At 43.8% G+C, this 23,087-nt stretch overlaps 1 protein-coding gene across 4 annotated transcripts in view; it reads right to left on the minus strand.

Moving 5' to 3' along the window:
* ACP3 (acid phosphatase 3) overlaps positions 1–19,871 on the minus strand; it is a 40,610-nt gene extending 20,739 nt beyond the window's left edge. For 2 of the 4 annotated variants that reach the window (XM_037061282.1, XM_037061283.1), the window contains exons 1-6: positions 19,552–19,863; positions 10,998–11,093; positions 8,241–8,327; positions 7,619–7,771; positions 3,135–3,233; positions 251–343 (exon numbers count right to left, since the gene is read on the minus strand). In XM_037061282.1, coding sequence (XP_036917177.1) covers positions 251–343; positions 3,135–3,233; positions 7,619–7,771; positions 8,241–8,327; positions 10,998–11,093; positions 19,552–19,668 — 645 coding nt within the window. In that variant the 5' untranslated portion in view covers positions 19,669–19,863. Of the gene's footprint in view, positions 1–250; positions 344–3,134; positions 3,234–7,618; positions 7,772–8,240; positions 8,328–10,997; positions 11,094–19,551 lie in introns of all 4 variants that reach the window. The other 2 variants (XM_037061281.1, XM_037061280.1) reach the window with 2 other exon arrangements.
* Positions 19,872–23,087: the final 3,216 nt, after the last annotated feature.

Genomic DNA, 23,087 nt, shown 5'->3' on the forward strand with positions numbered 1-23,087 from the left:
CAAGAGAGACAAGGCATAGAAGAAAAGCAATTTTGTTTGCAATTTTCTAAAGGGTGAAAACAAAAAAAAAAACGGTGAGAAGAAGTCAGAATGTTCAAGTTAATATAAAGAAGCCTGGAGTTACGTTGCACCGTCAAAGAAAGTATAAGTAATACATCTGCAAAGAAGCGAAAGGAAATGCATTCATCTCTTTCACAGTAGGCATATGTCAAAATCCGATTGCACGTTAGCTGATGCTTTTTTCTTTTACCTCACAAAGTAAAGGGTCGTAGACTCTACTCCAAATTCCAAAAAGGTCCTTGCCATGGTATCCTGAGAGTTTTGCCACCGTGTCTAGAAAATCCTGAAACACACACAGAGGGGAAACGGATTTCCACACCAGGGTTTCTCAAGGTCAGAATCATTGACGTGTTGGGCTGGACAATTCTTTGTTATGGGGGCTGCCCTACGTGTTACAGGATGTTTAGCAGTATCCCTGGCCCCTACCCACTTGACACCAGCATCATCCCTAGTCCCGCAGTTGTGACAACCCCAAATGTCCCCAGACACTGCCAAGTGCTCCCTGCAGATGACCCCGTTAAGTGCTGCTATTCTTTACAGAAAAGGGTGCCGGGAATACCGGCTAAGATAATGCCAACTCAAAGAATGTCACAAATACTCATTGATCATTTCTCATTATTCCATTAAAAATGTGAGTGACAGCTGGCTTATGGCCACATGCTCCTGGTTTGTCCTGGAATCAGATTGGAGTGCACTGCCTCAAAATTCTCTGTGGAAGTAGGTTAACTATAACTATATAGTTAACTATAGTTAACTATAACTATAACTATAACTATAACTCACGTATGAATGACTGGCCAAGGTGCGAAGGGGAAGCGTGCTCCAGGCCAAACAAAGCCCCCCGAGAAAACACAGCGGAAACAGGACCTGGTTTCCGGCTATCGGCATGAAATGTGCGTGGGATGCAGACAGTTCTCTGGGTTCTATTACCCTTAGATGGTCGTGATGAAGAGACCCACTGTTCAGCTATCTGCCCGCTGAAACAGGCAGCAGTTTCTGGGAAGCATTTTGGAAGATCCTGTCTGATGGATACATTTTCTAGGCAATAGTTNATGGTATCCTGAGAGTTTTGCCACTGTGTCTAGAAAATCCTGAAACACACACAGAGGGGAAACGGATTTCCACATCAGGGTTTCTCAAGGTCAGAATCATTGACGTGTTGGGCTGGACAATTCTTTGTTATGGGGGCTGCCCTACGTGTTACAGGATGTTTAGCAGTATCCCTGGCCCCTACCCACTTGGCACCAGCATCATCCCTAGTCCCGCAGTTGTGACAACCCCAAATGTCCCCAGACACTGCCAAGTGCTCCCTGCAGATGACCCAGTTAAGTGCTGCTATTCTTTACAGAAAAGGGTGCCGGGAATACCGGCTAAGATAATGCCAACTCAAAGAATGTCCCAAATACTCATTGATCATTTCTCATTATTCCATTAAAAATGTGAGTGACAGCTGGCTTATGGCCACATGCTCCTGGTTTGTCCTGGAATCAGATTGGAGTGCACTGCCTCAAAATTCTTTGTGGAAATAGGTTAACTATAACTATATAGTTAACTATAGTTAACTATAACTATAACTATAACTCACGTATGAATGACTGGCCAAGGTGCGAAGGGGAAGCATGCTCCAGGCCAAACAAAGCCCCCCGAGAAAACACAGCGGAAACAGGACCTGGTTTCCGGCTATTGGCATGAAATGTGTGTGGGATGCAGACAGTTTTCTGGGTTCTATTACCCTTAGATGGTCGTGATGAAGAGACCCACTGTTCAGCTATCTGCCTGCTGAAACAGGCAGCAGTTTCTGGGAAGCATTTTGGAAGATCCTGTCTGATGGATACATTTTCTAGGAAATAGTTTGCCAGTATTAACCCACGCATAAGTTCATAAAACAAATAGCAATAACCTAGATGAAGATACCCAGAGTTCACGTGTCGTAAGAGAAAAAATGACCGCAGCAGAATGTCGCAGTAACACTGTGCTTCCTCGTCTCCTCCCTGATTTTGGAGGAAACATTTCTAGTGATACCAGTTTTCACTTAATAGACAGACAAGTGTCCCTAACATTGTCTGCATGTGGTTGACAGACGGCAGAGGAGAAACAGCGCCTCTTCATGCACTGTCAAGAGGAGTAGGGATTGGCATGTTTGTCTTGAGGGTAAGTTGATAATAGTTTAAATTGCTCCAGAATTTTACTTCTGGGATATTATTCCCGATGTTCTTGTGAAATTATTTATATGCACAAGCTATCCAGGCGGCTATAAAAGTAAAAGACTGGAAATGACGCAGATTTCCATCAGTAGAGACTGGTTAAATAAACTCTGGTATGACCATAAATTCAAATACACAGGAGTAAAAAAAAAAGTGAGAAAACTATGTACAAATAGAGAACTATTTCCAAGATATTTTGTTAAATTAAAAAACAACAACAGCTGTCCAATACTGTAAATAGTATAGCACTTTTGCGTAATAAAGGGGGAAACCACCAGAATATATTTAAATTTATTTGCATATGAAAAAAGAAATGGCAAGACTGCATAAGAAAATACTGCCAGCAATTACCCGTGGGGTCACTGAGGGACTTTCCACTGTCTTCCTTTATATATATATATTTGATTTTTGAACAGTGTAAATATATTACAGATTCAAAATATTATTTTTAAAAGTACCAAGTATCGTATTTACATTTTGTATTGTCTTGAAAAGAGGTACTTCACCAAGTAGAATCATAAAGCAGAAACAAAATGACCCTTTGTGCGTGGAGACAACAGCCTGACCCTCGGCCCCACAAGAAGTCAGACCACTTTAGATTTGCAGGGATCCTGAGCCAGACACACAGTCACCCAGCTCCGGTCCGAGACACGGGAATAAGATCCCAAAGGGACTGGCTTCTTTACTGGCTCATGGCCTCGGCACAGCGATGGGGACCACGCAGGGATGACGGACCTTCACTAAACAGTCGAACCCACTGCCATAACCAGCCACCCTCAGACTCGTTCCGCCCAGATTTTTAAGAGGCTGCAGCTTCCTCCTCCGTCTTGGCCCTCACCCTCACGCCACCAAATACCGCTCTGTTTTAACCTGGTAAGGGCGCAGCCTCTTCTGGAATTCCTCCGATTTCAAGGTTTCACTCTGAAGTTCGAGAAAACGAGGGCAGTTTCTGAAAGGCAGGTATAGCAACTGAGGACGAAAGACAAATCAGAAAGCCTTCATGAGTCGGAAGAACTTTGCCAAAGATGCTGCAGCCATGTTTTAAACATGCGCAGGGATCTTAATTAAAGATTCAAATGTGTTTTGAGATGCACACAAGTTCTAAAATTGAGGGACAAGAGATAAATGGTCTGCAGGCCTTAAATAGTAAGATATGAACCCAGAACTGAAAACCTTTTATTTTTTTTAATGAATTTGCCTAAATAGGACTGTGCTGTTGGTACATATTTACACTTCCTGGTTTTCCGTGTGAAATAGTAAGCATTATCTTGTTGTCTTTTTTCCTGACTCTATTTCTCTATTCAGAGAAATGAATTATGGGTTCTTGAAAGAATCTAGAGAGATCAATTAACCATTCATTGACTTAATTCCTGTCAACTCAGATTGCTAAAATAAGGGCACATATTAAATCAATAGAAAAATATATTTAAAGACCTATAACAAGGGCAAAGTTATCGTGCTAAAATGAGTTTAAATTCAACAACCTTTTGTAGCTTTAACGGGTTGGTGACTCCCAGGTTTCTTTTGTTGCTCTTACTTTCCATCTGTGGCTAGCCCAGCCGTTGGGGGCGATCACTACTTCTTCCTCAAATTTAACGTGTACAAAGCTGAACTCAACTTCTTCATTTTTAACCATTTCCCCTTCGAGATCTCTCTACTTCCGCCAATGGCAACATTTATCGTTCTGCTTCAGAAACTCATCACTTTTGCTTGTTGGCTTTTAAAACATTTCCAGAATAGATCCCTTTTGTTTTCCTCCATTTGCCCTCCCCAGCCCAGCCTCCATAGTCTGTGTTTCAACTGCTGCGAGAGCGCCCTGCCTGGTCGGTGGGCGCCCACTCTTTCTACCTTCACATTTCATTCTCCAGGAGCGGCTCCACTAACCCTTTTCATTTTATTTTTGAGAACAGTAATCTTTTTTCAAGCCCCACTCGGGTCATGCCGTTCTGTGGTTCAGAACCTTCATTGGCTTTCCATCCTACTTGGGATAAAACCCCAACTCCCAGTTGGCCCCTACTGTCTGCTCCACCCTGGGTTCCCATTGCTGTCCTCACTGGCCCCTCCCCAGCGGCCCTGTGGAGCTCGGGGGCCCTTGAACACACAGGCTTGGGGTCTCTGCAGACTGTTTTTTGCTTGAGGTGATCCCCTGTTGACTTCCATTTGGACTTTCTGACTGCGCCGCCCCAGCCTCCACCACGTTGCCTTGTTTTACCCCCTTCGAGCAGCTCATTGCTGTCTGAGATTGTTTTATTTATCTACTTTTTTATTATCTAGCTCCTGTAAAATAAAGACTTCGAGGACAACCAAGATCTTGACTAATTTATTCACTGCTGTGTTGTCAATGCCTGGAACAGGGCCAGGTATATTACTAGTTATTGAGAAAACATTTTTTAAAATTAAGCTGCTTCCTGTCATTTTTGATTCTGTGTGTCACTTGTTCGCCCTCTCTTTCCTTCCCCTAACGTCTACACCATCTCATTTCAGGCCCTCGTTTCCTGATTGCCGAATCGCGTCAACAGTTATTCTCAGAGGCTCAAGTATCTTTCCTCCCTGGCCATTGCCAGACAAATGCCTTGAAGCACCACTCAGCATGTGGGTGTTATACTTGTAAAAAAATTATTTAATTGTATTTTTCAATTACAGTTGACCTTCTGAAGAAGGTAAACTTTTATATCGACTGCTTTACATCTAAATTTCCTTATAGGGCTTTCAAAACTTTCCCTAGTTGAGAAAAGACGTTGTTGAGGAGAAAAGCACAGAGCTGGTCATGGAAAGGTCTAGGTTTTAATGAATTATTTAATCTTTCTAGACTTCAGCTTCTTCATTCCTCACATTAAAGAGTCAGGATGAAAATGTATGGAATAATACCTAAACATCTGCCCAGCATTTTGCAGTTTCCAAAGTCTATTCCATTTCTTAGCTAACTTCTTTTCTCAAATCCCTATGAAGAAGTTAGGTGGATACTGTTCTCATTTTACAGAAAAGGAAGCTGAGGTGCAGGGTTCCTCAAGGTCAAGTGTCTGAATTAGTTGGCTATCTAACCTAGGTTTTCCCAACTTTGAGGCTTTTATTGGATGCTGCCTTTCAGCCTCATGATTCCTTCCGGCTATTAAATTTGGATTCTCTAATCTGTATCCAACATAGTTTCATTCTTTCTAAACATGAACTCTGAACTCAGAAGGGCTAGGGTTCTGTGTATTCATTCTCTGCCATGCCTTCTGGCTGCCTTCCTTTCTTTGCTATCCCTCCTCCAAGGTCTTGTTCAAGTTCTTACTCTCTCCCTGGAGACTTGAATGACTGCCCTTTGGTAGCTCCATGTACATCTCATTCCTGGATTCCTTCAGCACATACAGCATGTATTTGAAATCACTGCCCACCATCTTATATTCTACACCTTCCACACATATGAAACATTTTTCATTAAATGGATTGTAAATTAACAAAGAAACCTGGCTTCCTATTTCTCTTATATTTCTCCATAGCACATAGCACGGCTCTGGGAATAACTTTGTGTTGATTGATTTTGTTTGATTTCTTAGCTGATGTGAGAATTGTTTTCACCATAGTAAGTAGGTGGCTGGAAGCTCTAGGTAGGTAATCTTACTTGTTTCTCTCTTACTCTCCCACACTCTTCCCATTGTCCTCTTCTAACAGCACCTGTATTCTCTTTATTATTTAACCCACTTACTATCTTTCAGGATTAAGGGTGTGACAGCTACCTTGGCCTACTTTAGTTAAAGTCGGTGCTCTCTCCAGTCTTTATCTAAGTGGAAAAGGCAGCAAAAAGTGACTTTTTTCCTTTTTGGAAGAATATATTCACAAACTCTTGAGAACACCAATAATCATAATACTTCACTCCTAATTATGTGATGGAAAGATGCATACATATATAATCCTGTCCTCTTAGGAAACACTAGAAAAACCGGTTGGAGCATATTAACCTAGACTGAGGTAGACAGTGTTGAGTTGTTTCTACAAAGCATTTGGGGAAAAGTTTTAAGTCACAAGATAAAGCAATTAGGTCAAATTTCTAGGAGCACCTGCAGGGCAAATAGTAACTACCCGAGAGGCCACTGAGCAAGCATCTGGGTCCAGTGGTCGTGGTAAGCGATGGCCATAGAGAGGTGAGATGGCCATGCTGTTAATGCGGCAGGGGGATTAGAAGGATTCCTTGCCCCCAACTATTTCCTTTATATAGTCTTAAATTTTTTTTTGATTAATAGTTTTTAAAAAGATTTTATTTCTGGAGAGAGGGGAAGGGAAGGAGAAAGAAAGAGAGAGAAAGGTCAATGTGTGGTTGCCTCTCATGTGCCCCCCACTGGGGGCCTGGCCTGCAACCCAGGCATGTGCCCTGACTGGGAATCGAACCAGAGACCCTCTGGTTCACAGACCATATAGTCTTAAATTCTACACCTGGGGGAGTAGATTTATTTGTTACTATTAAAAAATAGCAATCCCTCTGAAGAGGTTAAAGAGTTCTTGGTCAGTCCCAACCAGTGTAAATAAATTGGGGGATTTTTCTCTAAGCAGCTTGCTTCACAGTGCTTACTGCCCCTCAGACTCGGCTGTCCACTGGACTCATCTAGGGAGATTGTTTGAAAAACGCTAATGCCTCGTCCCAACCACAGACAGTCTGGTTTGTTATAAAGACTGCCCTGGGCATCAGGATTTTAAGAAAATTGTCTGGTAATTCTAACACGCAGCTAAGTTTGATTGAGAGCCACTAGTTTACAGAGAAGGACATTGCTCTGGAATTGCCCGGTCCCAGGAGTGCTGCTTAGCAGTTGTGTGGCTCTGGGTCCATCCTGGGTAAATCGTCTACGTACTAACTTCCCTGGCTACCAAAGGAGAGAGACGATACTGTCCATTCCAGGTTGTTATGAAGGGTAAATTCAAGGACACGTATAAAGTTTTGGGTACCGATTATATATTCAACTCTCTCTCTCTCTTCTACCTAGAAATGAGGATTTTAGGGTTATTTTGTAGGTAAAGAGGTCTTAGGATATTTTAGAGGGAGAAGCACTCTGTGTGGGCCATGAAAATAATTGAAGGCAGCACACTGGGAGCCGTGTGTGATGTGTGTGGGTGTGGGTAGACAGACAGGGACAATCTGCCGAAAGTTGAAAGAATGGCAACACCAAATAGATAATAAAGATCCAAAGAGAAATTCTGTTCCTACTCTCTGTTGCCTCAGGCTTCCTATGTTCGGCACTGTCCTTCGTACCTTTATTTAGGAAAGAATTAAGACCACGCAGCCCAAGGAGAGTCCAGATGCCCAAATCCAAAAGTACTGAGCAACCTGCATTACTCCTTCCAGGACTAAGAGCATCTGCTGTTTTTCCCAGACTACTGACCTGATCTTCAGAAACAGGGACTGTGTGCACAGGGATGGGCTGCCAGGGTAGTTTGGGATTCCAGACGCTGATACCCTCTGGGGGAAACAGGGCTGCCAGGTTTGTCATAGCGCTCATCAAAGTCCGGTCAATGTCCGTGCTTCGAACGTAGATCTAAAGTGGGAAAAGCAGAGCGGACCCCAGCTGAGAGGAACTGTGGGTTTTTCCTGTGCAGCCAATATCTGAGAAAGGGCAGGATACCCACACCAAAATATTAGCAGACATTGTGATAGCACCATGACTATAGACTCTGTCACGGAAGAGACAGAATTATGAGCTTGCCATGCTGTAAAGCAACCCAGGATGCCAACAGTTGACTTGACAAGGGACCAATTTAGTGATGGCTACTTGCCAAAACCTGCCAAGCTCAAATATGTACCATAGATGTCCATAAAACGTTGAACTTACCCTTATTCATATTTTGGGGGGAACAAACTATTTCTATAAAGAGGAGGGCATTTCTAAACGAGATATCTGACTTGTCTAAGTTCCTGGGGAAACAGGCAAAGCAGTTGGACAAGTGCAACATTACGTTAACTTCCTTCAGAGGGACAAGGCCCCCACTTCGAGCTCCCCGACTTGCCTGTTGATGTTTATAGGACTCATTCAAGAATTTTCCATATCTTTTCCTTATGTACTCTCCGAGTTCATAATGCTGCTCCATGCCCACCTAGGGGAAGAATAAAGGCAACAATTTACTGAAACTAAGTTCTGTGAATCTTATCTATGCATCTCACCTCTCATCAAATGAGTAGTGTGAACAATGGTGTACTTTAATAGTTCCACAATCACAACACATTTGTAAATCGAAACGAGAAAAGAAAGCTGTAACTTTTAGTCATGACTCCCTGAGAAAACTCTGTTTCTTCATTAGCACTTAACATGGAGCCTTGCAAAGTTGAGAGCTGGTGATGGATCTGGTTTCCATAAGCGATTCACCTCTGGTATGGTAGAACGCGCAATAGCCATCTTTGTTGACAGAGTGTTCAGAGGCTTGGTTGACCACTTTGCGGGGCAGGGGCGGTGGAAAAAGAAATTCAACCACCTGGTAAGAGATTGGATTTGATGAATCTGAAGATCACTTTCCACCTCTGGGTGCAATGTTTTATTATTTGCACAGTTCATCCACGTGTGGTACCTGAAAAACTAGAGCCTGTTACAAAGTGTGTTCTGTGGATCAGCAGTGTTAGCATCAAGTGGGAGTATGTTGGAAACTGAGTTCTCAGGCCCCACCTGCTTTGGGGATGAGCTCAAGAATCTGATTTTAACAAGCTCCTTACGAGTCTGATGGCCAGTAACCATTGAGAAGCATCGCTTTAGCTCAATGGTCCTCAAGCATTACTGTGCATCAGAAGCAAAATTTATCTAGAGGTGCTTGTTGAAATGTGGATCCCTCAGCATTTCCCCAAGAGATTCCTGCTCATTAAATCCTGGGTTATAGCCCTGGAATCTGCATTTTAATGTGCCCTGAATGATTCAGATCCACGTAGTAGAGCACCATGCTTTGAGAAACACTTCACTCAAGTCTGTCTTTCATCTAGAGCTTCACCAGAGCATCAGGATTTCAAGAGGATGTGGTCGCTGTGGCCTCTGCTTGGTCCCACTCACTCATTTGCTTGTCACTCCTGGCCACCACTATCACCACCACCCCTCGAGAATGGGGAAGGAGGTAGAAAAGGAATGTGTGCTTTGAGGTTTGTGAGTTTCCTGAATGACCTGGGGAGCTGAATAAGCAGGTACTTTGGGTCTAATTGTTGTTCTAATTTAAAACTGACTTTGAGGAAATAGGCAACATCTGTAGAGCGGCGCTTTTTCAAAGTTTACCGTGCACAGAATCACCAGGAGGACTCACCGAACAAAAATTCTCAGGCTTCCACCCTGGAGTTTCCGATTTAGTAGGTGGGACCAAAGCTTTCACGGTTATATTAAGTTTCCAGGTGATGGTTATATTGCTCATCTGGGAACCACACTTTGAAAGCCATTAACCTAGAAAGTCATCACTTGTCATTATGTACACTGGATGTACCTGGTCAAGGGTAATTTTGAGCGCTAGAATCTTGCTACTTCAAGGGTGTCCGAGTACCAGCACTGATGGCATCACCTGGAGGTATGTCAGAAATGCAGAATCCCAGGTCCCATACCAGACCTGCTGCATTAGAATCTGCATTTGTAACAAGATCTCCAAATGAGTCATTTGCACTTGAAAGCTTGAGAAACACTGCTCTAGGAGATTCTGATGGTTAGTGGAGAAACTCTCAGAGGAAGAATGCAGATCCCACAATTGGGAAGAGTATTTTGGTCTTACTGCAAAAGCACAGCAAGGGAACAGGAATCTATATAGATCCATAGTCATTAAGAAGCAGCCCTGAATTGTTGTAACACCTCTTACTCAGGAAGTCACAAGCTGGGTAGGCTGTGGTGGGAAGAGCTCTGACCTGAGAGCCAGAAGATGCTGGCCTCAAATAATCTCCCTGAGTTTCCTTCTCTATAAAAACTGTAGTTGATTTAGGGCAGTAATTCTCAGCTTTGGCTGCCATTAGTCAGCTGAGAAACCGAGGAGCTTCTAAAAGCTCCAGTATCCAGGCCACACTTCGGGCCAATTAAATAAGAATCTCCTAGGCAGACATCGATAGTTTTTAAAGCTCTTCAAATAATTCCAATGTTTGACCAAGAGAGTAAGACCCATTAGTGCCGGAGACATCCAACTCTAAAGATTCTCCAACTTTTTCTTAACCTGTTTAAACAGTGCTTTGGTCTGGACAGAAGCAATGCACCTGGTCTTACGGCTCCAAACAGAAGAGCCAATCACTCTACACGTGAAGGGGGTGGGGCACTGGAGCAGACACTGCATTTGCCTTTGTTCCCCAGTTCGGCTTCTCTGTAGTGCTCAATAGGAAGTAGGGCTTCCTATGTGTAAGTGACCATCTAAGGAAGGCTCAACCCCAACACATCCAGCTGACAAGAAGTCAAATATGCTCTCAGTACCTCCAGAGGAATAATGTTTTCCCACCACTGTTGATGCAGCTTATTGATTCCAAGAGTATTTCCTGCTTTCTCAGGTGGAGTCTGAGAAACTCAGGGGCTGGATTTTGGCTCTCTTCAGCATCTCTAAACTCCTGTTACCCATGCACATCTCTGGGTGGGTGTGATGACTTGGACATGATGAGAAATGAAACTAACCATTAGTTCCTCTTGCTCCACAATCAAAACACCGTTTAGACTTTCAGATCCCAGGTAATTGTGCAAAGTATTTTCCCAGATCTGAGTAATTAAAGCAGTTATGTGGTTTCACTAGATTACAAACCCCACAATGTTTCATTTCCCTAAAAATCCAACCAACCTGAGTGAGTTGGCCGAATCCCTGTGGCCACGAGGATTCTTTAATGGGGTCATTGGGGAAGGTTACAATGGGACTTCGGTCTCCGTGCCTAAAAACCTGAAAACAGATTAAGACAGTAATGTTACAAATTTCACTTAGGTATTCTGCCTCTGCTCCTCATGATAGATGTATTTTAAACCACTGGTCCTCAGCTTTGGCTTCTCATAAAATCACCTGGGAAGTTAAAAAGATTCTGAGGATGGACCCAGCCCTAGTGATTTTGTTTAAATTAGTTTGGGGTGCAGCCAGGGCATCAGAATTTTAAAAACCTCCTCAGGCAAATCTTGGGTTAAGAACCACTGTTCTAAGACCACTAACATTTCTCCTGTGTTCCAGGTAGTGAAAGTACCACGATGATTAGCCATTAGGAGGCAGGCGACCCACACCTGGAGAGTGGTTTGTGCCTTGGGCAGGACGAGAAGGAACGCAAAGCTTAGCAAGATCACTTTATTGCAGACAGACTCCGATGAGAATTATTCCTTCCCTAATTGTAGTTACAGTAATACTGGCGTTCATTTTTTGCATGTAATAAAATAGTGGCTATGAAATGCTACAAGAATTTGCAACCTCTGTGAGCCAATGATTTGTGAGTTTTTAGGAGGTTGGGGGTAAAGGAATTGGGTGGAGAGATGAGAAGAGTGAATTCTCAGTACTTTAAGGGCAGGCTTTGGATATGTAAACGTATCACGCTATTTTGATTGCCCACTTTATTCTTTGGGGAGAGTGGCTTGAACTTGTGAAACCTTGGCTCTTTGATTATATTCTCTGAGCTGTATACTAAGTCCCCATTTGCTTATAAAATATTCTATTTGCTTATAAAATACAAAGTTATTTTATAAGCAAATCATAGAGGAAGAAAAATATGCAAGAAGTACAAGATGAAGTTTACACTGATGTCAGTGAACACATTTAATTGCATTATCTGAGATTCCCTGCACTTTTCACGTATACTACTTAACTAAGATGCTCCATTGAAAAGAAAGCCAGGAGGCTGCTCTTCTGAAATTCTGTAAAATAGTTCATCAGACACTGAATTAGGAACAGTGTCAAAACTTTAGCCATCTTTGAGGTGGGATTCCAGGACAGTGAGGGAAGATTCTGAGACCTGGGTTGTGTCTCTGGTGTCTGAAGGAAACTGACCTTTTGGTCCCTAAACCAATGACACCTGACTCTTTGGTTAGCAGCACTGACCTCTTTTTCCTTAAATGGTAAAAAAAAAAACCTCACCAAAAATGACAACAACCAACACAATAATAGCTGTCCAGTGTGAATAAATAAAAAATAGTATCTATTTTTTGTCAGATCAGCAAAAGAAATCCAATACATTTCTTCGTGTGCCGCTGAATTTTAGTAATTTATTGTGCGCTGTGAGACAAAAAGGTTGAAAATTGCTTCCCTAACCCCAAAATCGCTCAATAGAAGAGGCTGCAGAAAACAAGGGCTAAGGGTGCAGTGGATCTCAAGAAAACACGTTGGTTGGGCAGGGAATTACTGTTGTAAATGGTATCTTCCGGCAGGAAGAAGGGCTGCACACTCTCTGATGAGAACCTGCAGTTATCAGGCACCGAGCGTGACATGGTCATGAGCAGAGATCACTGAGGCCAACCCTTAGCACTTCTCTCTCTTTTCAGAGTGGAAACAAACAGTTCAGACGTTTAGATCCCAGAATAGTATGTGCAGAATACTTCCCCAGATCCGGGTGACTCCAGTTGTCATATGGTTTCAATAGACTATAAACCCCACAAGGCTTAGCTCCCAGGGTTTCTCAGCCTCAATGATGTTGCCCTTTGGGTTGGACAATTCCTCCTGAGGGGCTGTCCCGTCCACTGTAGGATGTTTAGCATTTTACAACCCTGGCCTTTGCCAAGTAGATGCCAGTAGCATTCCACACTAGCGACAATTTAAAGGTCTTCAGACACTGCCTAATGTCCCTTGGGGGCAAAATCACCCCCAGCTGAGAGCCACTGAGTGAGTTAAAGTCAGATGAGATGATTTACATTTCCTACCGGCCTATCACCACAAAAATGCCTTGACATGTTTTGAACTCTTGTTTCCTCCTAGAAACTGTGCTACATGCTTTTTACACATTTATTCCTCTCATCGGTTGTATAAAGCAGCTATTATTTTCATTCCCCAAGTGAGGAAATTGACCTTAGTTCAGTGACCTGCCCAAGGTCACACAACAAGTGAATGGCAGAGAAGAGCTTCCGAGACAGGCTGTGTCTCCAACGCTGGCGTTCTTAGCCTCGAGTGAGAGGTGCGTTTCTCTGTGGTCCTACACACCCCTCAGCATTGCATCGCTAAATGTGCATGATCTGGGATTTGGGGCTTTTTATAAACTCTGCTCTTTCCCCCTTAGGTTGGAAGCTGTGTGTGAGGAAGGGTGGTGGGTGTGTCACCCTTGATGTAAACTGCAAACATTATTTAAACAGTAGAGCTGAGGTTATGTAGCTAACCGACAGAATGGCGTGGGGGAGCAAAACAAGTGAGGTCCCTTCCAGGGGTGTCCAAGCCGCAGCCCACGGGCCGCAGGCAGCCCAGGATGACATGAATTTGGGCCAGCACAAAATTGTAAATTTACTCAAAACATTATGGGATTTTTTGGTATGTGGTTATGTGTCACAATGTGTTTAACATGTGGCCCCAAACAACTCTTCTTCTTCCAGGGTGGCACAGAGAAGCCAAAAGGTTTTTCCTTAGAGAACGTGTTTAAAAGAGGAGAGTGCTGAGACAGAATCACGTGACACGGGCACGCTTCCAGACTCGGTCTCCAGGCCAGGAGTAACTGTGCCCCCTACACTCCAGCAGGTTTTCAAGGTTTCCGAGGGAGTGGCCCTAACATGCTCTGAACTCTTTGGAAGGAGTGTTGCCCAGAAACACTTAATAAAGTATCCTCCAACTCCAGTGCCGGAAACCCGAGTGTGTGTGCGTGTGCGCACAGGCATGCACACGCACAGGTGGCATTCTTGAGCTTCTGGAGTTTCGCCAGTTCAGCTGGGGCCCTGGGGCATCTCTGCCTACGTGCTCTTTCCGTCTGTGGCAGGGCAATCTTCTCAACTGCGGCTTTGCCAAATCTATGCCTTCTCTTCTCAGTCCAGCAATCACACTCTAGGCAATCAATCCTTTAGAAAACTCAAAATGTATTATTAGCAGTGGGTCTATTTGCAGTACGAGTGGTAATTACTATAGGAAGACATTCAAGATGGTAACAACCCGCTCTCTGTGCGACCCTCCACGGGTTTGTGCAGTCCTTTCTCCTGCTATCCCTCTGTGAGGACAAGTCACGCTACTGCGGCACTGAACAGATAGGGAAACTGAGGCTGGAAGGGATCGATCGGTTCAGCTGTCCAGATCTTGTAATTCTCCCGATTGCCAGCCCATTGCTTTCCCTACCACGTCACATTCATTTTGCCCTTTAAACTCACAGGTAACTTTTTTCTTTAAAGAACCATGGTATGCTACCCCGATAAATACTGCTGCTCCGTGGAGTCTGCTAACCAGGTTTGTCGAGTTGCATTGGGATGTGGAGACCCAGAGGCGTGTAGACTGGGGGACACCATGCCCAGTCCCTCTCTCCATGCAGCAGTCAAGTGCTTCTGAAAAAACTGTCAATCAGAATAAGTTGCTTGACCGCTCAGAATCTGCTCATGCCGCTAAAATGTATTTGGCAGAATATTGTAAGGCCAACTAGGACCTTTTCCTATGGCTCTTTGCATAAAATTCTAAGTCCTTCCACTGGCTCACAAGGTCCTACCTGATCTGGCCCTGCCCACCCCAGGGTTCTGATCTTACATCCTTACTAAACAGGCTTAGCCCGGGAGCCCTCCGGCTGCTCCATCAAATGCATTGAGTCTGTTCCAGCCTGGACGTCTTGTTTCTGCTTCTCTCCTCAGCGAGCCCACACACACTCTTGGTCTCTAAATTCACGTCTGTCCTGAAAGGCAACCTCTGCAGAGAGGCCTCCCTTGACCACCGGTTATAAGGTAATTCTTGCTTCATCTCTTTCTCATCCCCTGGTTCTAGTTTTATCCTTGATATTTTCTTTTTTTTATTGTGTTTGTATCTGGTGTCTCCTCTCCCCATAAACTCTCTGAAGGCAGAATCCTTACTGTCAGGGATACTGCCTTATCCCGCACACACACACACACACACGGACACTGCTTGTTTGGATGAGTGAATGCATCTTGGATTGGCTCCAGTTCCTCCAGGTGCATGATGCTTAAGGCCTTGTACGTACCCCATTTCCCCGATAGCATCAGCTTTCCAACAACCAAAATTAGAAAATTCAGGGTCACTTCGATTTCCGTTTATTCCAGATATTTGCATTCAACCCACAGGGATTCTGCCTTTATTTTCCAAGTCCACTGCTTTCTGACCCAACTCGGGGCTCCACTGTGCTGTTCCTGAACTGTGGCAGCACCTTCCCTCCGCCCTTGCCCCCCCTTTCCTCCTCCTCAAGCACAACACTTCAGGGGTGTCGTCCCCAAGAGAAAATACACTCGAATTCAGAGGTGGGGAAGACTTGAGTCCAAACAAGTGAAATAGTTAGTCTACATGATTATCTCATACTTTATGTTCTCTTTGCTTCAAGTTACAGATGTGCTTCAACTGAGTTTATTAATTTTATAAACTTGAAAATAATAAAATTTGTATTTTACTAAATTTACAAGCTCAAAAGTAATAAAGGATTATCTAGAACCTTGAGGACATTAGGCTACGTGAAATAAGTCAGTTCCCGAAGGACATACCCTGTACGACTTCACTTACACGAGGTGTCCAGAGTTGTCAGATCATAGTCAGAATGTGGAGCGGCGGCTGCGGGGGCTGAGGGGCGGGGGGGACGCGGAGTTGCTGTTTAATGGACACGAGTTCCAGTTTTGCCAGATGAAGCGTCTGTAGTTAGACGGCCGCGATGGTAAGGCAGCCGTGTGGATACACCTAACGCCACTGAACTGCCTACTTAAAACGGTTAAGATACAAAACGTTTATGTTCTGTGTATTTTGCCACAGTTCTTTAAAAAAAGAATAATTAAGGATTGGCTAGATTTTATCCCCAAAGTGGGAAATCTTCTGTTCTAGACGGATAACTTGAAGTGGCATCTGTTCCATGGTTCACACTGTCCTATGTACAGCACATCCTTCAACCTAAAGGCAACTCTGTGAAGCTGGAAGCATAATTATGGTCATTGTCCCCAACTTTAACTTTGAGGAACTTCAGACTCAGCTGGATTAACTGACCTGTCCCTGGTCTCATACCTGGTAACCGATGCTGGAATTTAAATGAATGAAGTTTGATGTTTCCCTAGGTACGGCTTTCAGCTTTTATGTTAGCACATAGCACTAGAAAATTTGGAGCAGCAATGGGCTGCCAGCCTGAGAAGGAACTGGCCCCTTTCACTCTCCGGGAGGAGTTGAGGCAGCCCCTGGAAGGTCTGATGTCCCTGAACACGTGTGATGGCTTAGCATCACTTGATTTCTCCCAACCACAATGTGGAAGTTACCCGTCCCAGTGTGGAGATGATGGGCCTAAGATCTGGAGGCTATTTCTACGGAGGATATTCTATGACTTAAGGCTTTTGTGAGGTTCACCATGAAGACTGAGAAGAGCTTCTACTGTGTGACTCACCATGTTTGTTTGTAAAGCCTCAGTGGAATGAAAAGTTTTACTCTGTGTCTGAGACCAACTGAACTTGTGGTTTCTCCCTCCCTTGGGGGAGAAAGAATGCTTTCAAAGAGATCTCCCTGTCGTGGCTGGCATATGGAAGTGGGGGTGACGGTAGGAGTGTGTGGGCACACGGATCGAGACAGGACTGGCCATGAGTGAGAATTACTGAAGCAAGTTGATGGGTAAGTTGGGATTCACCATATGTATTCTCTCCATATAAATTTTAAAATAGCAATCCTCTAACGGTTTTCTACTTTCTGGAAGTCAAAATTTAGGAAATACAATTTACTAAATCTTTTCTTTGAAAGCCACAGTACGTACTAGAATATTTAAGAATGCAAGGGGTCCTGCATTTAAGAGACCTTTGAACACAGTTTAAACCAGGTTTAATTTCCAAAACTGACTTGCTGTTGGAACCCATTTTACCAAGCAACAGCTATTAAATACACGTCAAACTAGCATGCTATGGGAGACACCTTGGGGAACCTGTTTATAAAAGATCATGTGGTGATTTCGTGTATAAGACAGAACAAGAACCAAAGAAGGACACTTTTTTGCTTTCTGCCAAGAACAGCTTTGCAGAAGGGTGGGTGGGGGGGAGATTTATTTCTTTTGGATCACAGAGGAAAAGCAAGAAAACCACCTCCTGACTAGCGGTCAAGCCGACACTCTGAATCTTCAAGGGGAGCTCTTGGCTCCGTACACTGGACTTTATGCATACAACAGTCATTAGGGGTGTGGTCTCTGGGATCACACGGCCTGGGTTCAAATCTTGGCAGTGTGACCGACGATGGGCAAGTTGCTTAACCTCTTTGGGCCTCATTTTTTTCCACCTATAAAATAGGGATAATGAAGCTTTTACAAAAACCTAATAGAGTGGTTGCTGGATTTAGCAAACAGAAAAACAGGATGCTCAACTATTGTGTGGAACGTACTAACACTAAAAATTATTGCTGTATCCGAAATTCAAATTTGACTGGGAATTCTGTGTTCTTAGGGTCCCCGGGAGGGTTACATGACGTAATCTATATTAAACTGTCAAAACAGTGCCTGGCACTTAGTAAGCACTCAATTAACTATTGACTATTGTCATTAATATTACTGCTGTAATCAGAAGCACCTTTCTTTTAGTCTGGTTCTCCTGATAATTTTCTAAAGATTTCCCTGGCCATATAATCAAAACCTTCATAATCAAATATTTGCTATAATCAATAGAAATAAGAAAGGGATATCTGACTTAGTCCTTGGATAGAAATTGTTGTATATCAGCCAAGACATGTGTATTATGTTGCCCTTCATGTACTATTAATGGAAGGAGGTTGTGGTAGGAAAAATTGCTAACATTGGTCATGTGTGATAATTGTTAATTTTTTAGCTCCCAGTGAACTACCTTTGTAAGGTTTTTCTTAGAGAACTTGGACTCCTAAACAGCTGTTAACCAAGAGTGGAGGGGAAGAAAGGAAACCCACAAGAGTTTGGTGGTCAAGGGATGTTAGCCTGGACTGGAGTAAAGCGTGGGGGAAAGACTCAAACCCACGCTACTGACTGAGAGTTTACTGTAGCAGCTGGGGGAGGGTTCCCACTCCCCCCGCCTGTCTCAGGATCGCAGTGTTGGCAGGACTGTAGTCCCCACACTTGCTTAATGCCTATGGTGGCAGCGAGCCCATGTCTAACTTACCAAGGAACTAAAAGTCTAACTGGCCTGGATTTCCCTGTTTAACTGGGAGCCTAACTTCCCATGGAAGGCACACAATATTATACAGCTTCTTCAGCACAGAAGCCCGACAGCTTGTGAGTCACTTGTAAATAAATCGAGGGTGCATTTCCCTGGTTGTCTCTCATTGTTGACTTGTGACCTAGTAAAGATTTACTGGGCTAAGAATCATGATTTGCATAAACACATGGTTATGAAACTTTTTTGTGGAAGGAAAAGAAGTTCTGACTAAGCTGACAAAATAGGAACTTCACATTTAATTCTTCAGTAAATTCTAACCATATAATAATTATAAAAAGAAGTTGTGAGTACTCTTATAGAAAGAAAATCTACTTATTTATTGGCATATTTTCATGATCAAATAAAAAATAGGAGGCAGAGAAAGAGATCAAAGAGAAGAGAAGGGGCAGGGGCAGAGCGAGACAATAAGTGAAACAGATCAAACAGAAACAGAGATAGGAGAAAATCAAACACACAAACAGAAACCAAGAGATATGTAAAGTTGTAGATCCCCTTTACTTTGCAAACTCTCTATTTTTAAAACAATGCCAACAGTATAAATTCTCCCCCTGACATCATGCATGAGGCAGCCCCCCACCAGTCACACATATGGGTGAGAAAAAAAAAGATGATTTTTAATGGTCAACCAAATCTATGTATCAGGAAGTCATCTTAGAACTCTTGAGTTTAGTTTCATTTTTACGCTTCAAACACTGTTTACAAATATCCTTTTCAGTTTTCTGAGAAACAGAGGGGCCACATAATTGTGAAATGACTGTTTTTTGGTTGGCAAATTAATCATCATTAAACTGCTAGTTTAGCTCCCGGTTCTACACAGCGCTAGCTGAGGCTTCCTTCTCCTGGACCAAGTGGCTGCCCAAAGGAATCTCATTCGAGGCAGTTGTAAAGAAAGGGGATAAATAAACAACATTGGCAAGGGCAAAAATAACCAAACCAAACACCTCTGTGTCAGGACACGTTAAAGCTTCACTATGAGGAACTGGTGAAACTTGATTACCCAACTCTCTGAGTTTGGTCTTCCCAAAACACAAGGGTAAAATGAAACCAGGCACTTGGTTTTCAGACCCCGCTGGTCACAGTTTGAAGAGAAAAAGCAATGAGAGAATTCCACTCACCAGTGTCGCAAACTTCAGCTCCTTAGCGACCACCCCTGTGTCCAGCGGGAAGAGCAGAAGCAGGACGCCAAGGAGAAGGCTTGCCGCCCTGGCCACCAGGAGCAGGGAGGCTCTCATGCTGGGGAGCGCAGTTTCTCTCAGGATGTGGAAGGAGCTGCTTCCCCTGCAAAAGCCATTAGAGGGGAAGCTATTTAATCAAGGATTAAAAGAGAAGGAAGAGCTGGGAGGAGCCAGGCTCCTGAATCGTAAACTCTCCAGGTAGCTTAGGGCGGGGTTTGGTACATCAGATAATTTGGGGGCTGGGTGGTAGAGATCGAAGGCTTCTGGATTGACCAGTAAATTAGCACACTGAGACCCTGGGAGGGGAAAGCTGTCGCTTAAGGCCACAGAGCACATTAGCACATGTTTCTTTTTGAGTTTACTTTTAGCTTTACTTTAGGTGGGGTGTGACACAGCATTTGCTTTGTAGCTGTTGCTTGGGAAGGGGATTTACCCCGACCTTGGAAACCTTAGGGCAGTCATGATCACTTTTTTGGGAACCCAGAATGACAAGAAGTGAACTATGGCAGGGGCTGGCATGTTTGGGGTCTGTTACCCAGGCTAAACATGGCTCCGTTTTCTAAAACTCCCATGCAGCCTATAGAGGTAGTTTTAAATGGAAGAAAAGTAAGGGCAATTTTATCTTGAAAAGTTTTAGTCACATGATGTGATGTTTGAGGCTCATGTGTGCTAATTGGAGTTAAAAATACCTTTCTTAACCTAAGACAGTTCAGAAACAACAACCAACTCACCAACTGTGGCCACAACCCTTAAGTTCTGGGTGAGTCACACTCTTGCCTCTCCAGCTGTGATCTCATCAGGGACAATATGAAAGAGGGTGATGTTTAGCTTTCCATTTTTCTCATCCTGTCAGCACCAGTCGCAGGCTGAAACAGCGTTTTCCTGCAGAGAGCTCCCGTCCCGACGCTTCCACCTCGTCAGCAGAAGGAGAATGGCGCTTTCCCCCCACGACTTGTCCTCTGGCGCACCACGGCCACCTGTGACAGGAGGGGCTTTTATGTGATCACAAGGTGCCCTAGAATGTGGTGTGTGGGAGAGCTGTTGCTTCCTCCTGTGGGGCAAACTGTGTGTGAAGCGCGAGTGCGTGTGTGGTTGGGGTTAGACCTTGAAGGGGACTTGTGAGCCTCTCTTTGCCATCACAGTCTCCACCTGCCCGTCCCCACTGTCATCTTTAGTGGGTGGGATTTTGAAGAGATGGGTGCAGGGAAAAGGGACTATCCAGGTCGCACTGATCCCTGCTGTGTGCGCCAGGCTACCCGAGAGAGGAAGCCCCAGCACCTGTTTACCACTCACAGGCTTGGTTCTGTACCACGTGCCTTAAGTTGTGCCGGGTACCCGATTCTGCTCAGTGTCTTATATTCTCAAGGACCAACCTGGCTTCCTGTTCTCTGATTTTCTTCCTTGTCTCACCCTTAAATTGATGTCTGATGCTGTTCTGACTGCGGCTGTAGTGCTTCGACTCAGGTTCTCTCACCTACCTATGCCATGTGGCGTGCTAGGCTGGGTGAGCCCTACTTCTGACCCAGACCCCACTTCCGCTGTGTCACCGTCACCTCCTCTGGGCTCCTGTCAGCCCTTCAAGTAAGAACAAAAATGACCATGGCAACAATTTCTTATAGAGAGAGGCCCCTGCAAACAACAACAACAACAACAACAAACAAACAACAACAACAAAACCCTGCTTGAATTGTGTGCATCTCAACTCAATCTTAGTTCAAGTTGGAATAAGTGGGTGGTTTATGCTTCTCAGTGACTATCCAACTCCTACTTTGACCATCAGATTACATGGAGGGGGCAGAAGTTGCTAAGTGTAGGTCTGCCCACCATGAATAGGGTTTGAAGACCCTCAACTCAGATAAAACCTGTTTTAGAATCTTCTCTGGTCTCTTGAATCTTAAACTCATAAGGCCTTTGTAAAGACTTAACGACTTTTCTGGAATAAATATATGGGTATGGTGGCATTGTAAGTGTGACTTGAAAAAATATTGAGATGTCATCATAGACATTCCAGTGAAGATTGTCTATCATTTTATTGTCAATGATTAGCAGAACTTACTGGCTGAATCATCTTTGTTTCCTTGTGATATTTCTTTCATCATACGTCAAGTATTCAACCTGTAATTAGCAGTGTTGAGAAGTTCCATAAGTGAAGTAGGTTGTGTTCATCAGAAAGCAAATTCCCAGATGGAGATTTGCATTTAGGAAGTTTGTTGGGGAGTGTTCTCAGGACCAGCAACAGTAGGGGAAGATAAGTAAGCAGGACTGAGAAGAAGGAGAAGGCTTCAGCTGATCCTCCTAGGAGTTCTACAGCTGGGATACACTTTTGGGTTGTTGTGGATTGGGGTGAAGGGACAAAGCCTTTTACCCCTGCCTTAGCCAGTTATTGGATGCAGGCTGCTCCTGGCAGGGAATTTGACCACAGGTAAGGTGGGTCCCTTCTGCTGTAGCAGTTCTCAAAGGAGTTGACAGTTGAGTGATATCAGATGACAAATTCCCAAGAGCTGGAGGAAATTAATCCTTCAGCTCATCAACGGAGGTCTGGGTGGTACAACACAGAATTAGGGCAATGCATAAATATGAATAAATTTGATATTTGGTAGATCTAGGGCTATAAAAATATTAAGTGTGACTCTGATAGCAAGAGACTGGGTTGGAACTGAAATCCACTCACAGGTATATTGGTTGTACACCAGGTAGAAAGTCTATATTTAAACTCTCTGACTTGCCACATCTTCATGATTGCATTATTTGGCTTTCAGTGCCATATGAACTTTGGACACTCAATAATAGTGATTGAGCTCTGACTGGCACGGCTCAGTGGGTTGGGTGTTGTACCACAAACCAAAGGGTCACCGGTTCGATTCCCGGTCAGGGCACAGGCCTGGATTATGGGCCAGTTCATGGTTCTGGGAGTGTGAGAAGCAGCTAATTGATGTTTCTTTCATGCATCCATGTTTCTCTCCCTCTCTTTCTCCCTTCCTTCCATTTTCTCTAAAAAATAATAAATTAAAAATTAATATTGATTGATTGGTCAATGTAAAGATAAATTATTGCATTAGAGCCTTGTTACAATGTTCTGCTTTGAGGCAAATCTAAGGTGTGTTTAGAATAAAAGTTCTCCTCCCCTCAACCAGTCATTTTGTGTGCATGTTGTGTGTGTGTGTCTACTCGCCCTTGACGCAAAATGACATTTAACATTTAGGCAAACATCCTCCTATTGTACCAGTCACTATGTCTTCGGAATATTATCAAAGAAGGTGTTAACTGAGGTCATCTTTCCTGTCTCTCTCTAACTATAACACATGTAAGAATCACCTGGAAAGCCTAATAAAATACAGATTCCTGGGCCTCACTTCAGGAGGTCCTACTTCGGGAGGTTCAGCTACGATCAGTAACAGTGCGCTGTCCAGTCTTATGTGAGCGTGAAATGAAGCGAAAAATCAGTGATGCTGATCCTGCCTTCATTTAAAGTTTTG

This window comes from Sturnira hondurensis, unplaced genomic scaffold (assembly GCF_014824575.4).
Source record: "Sturnira hondurensis isolate 20B ecotype Veracruz unplaced genomic scaffold, ASM1482457v3 Scaffold0013299, whole genome shotgun sequence".
Taxonomy (NCBI): domain Eukaryota; kingdom Metazoa; phylum Chordata; class Mammalia; order Chiroptera; family Phyllostomidae; genus Sturnira; species Sturnira hondurensis.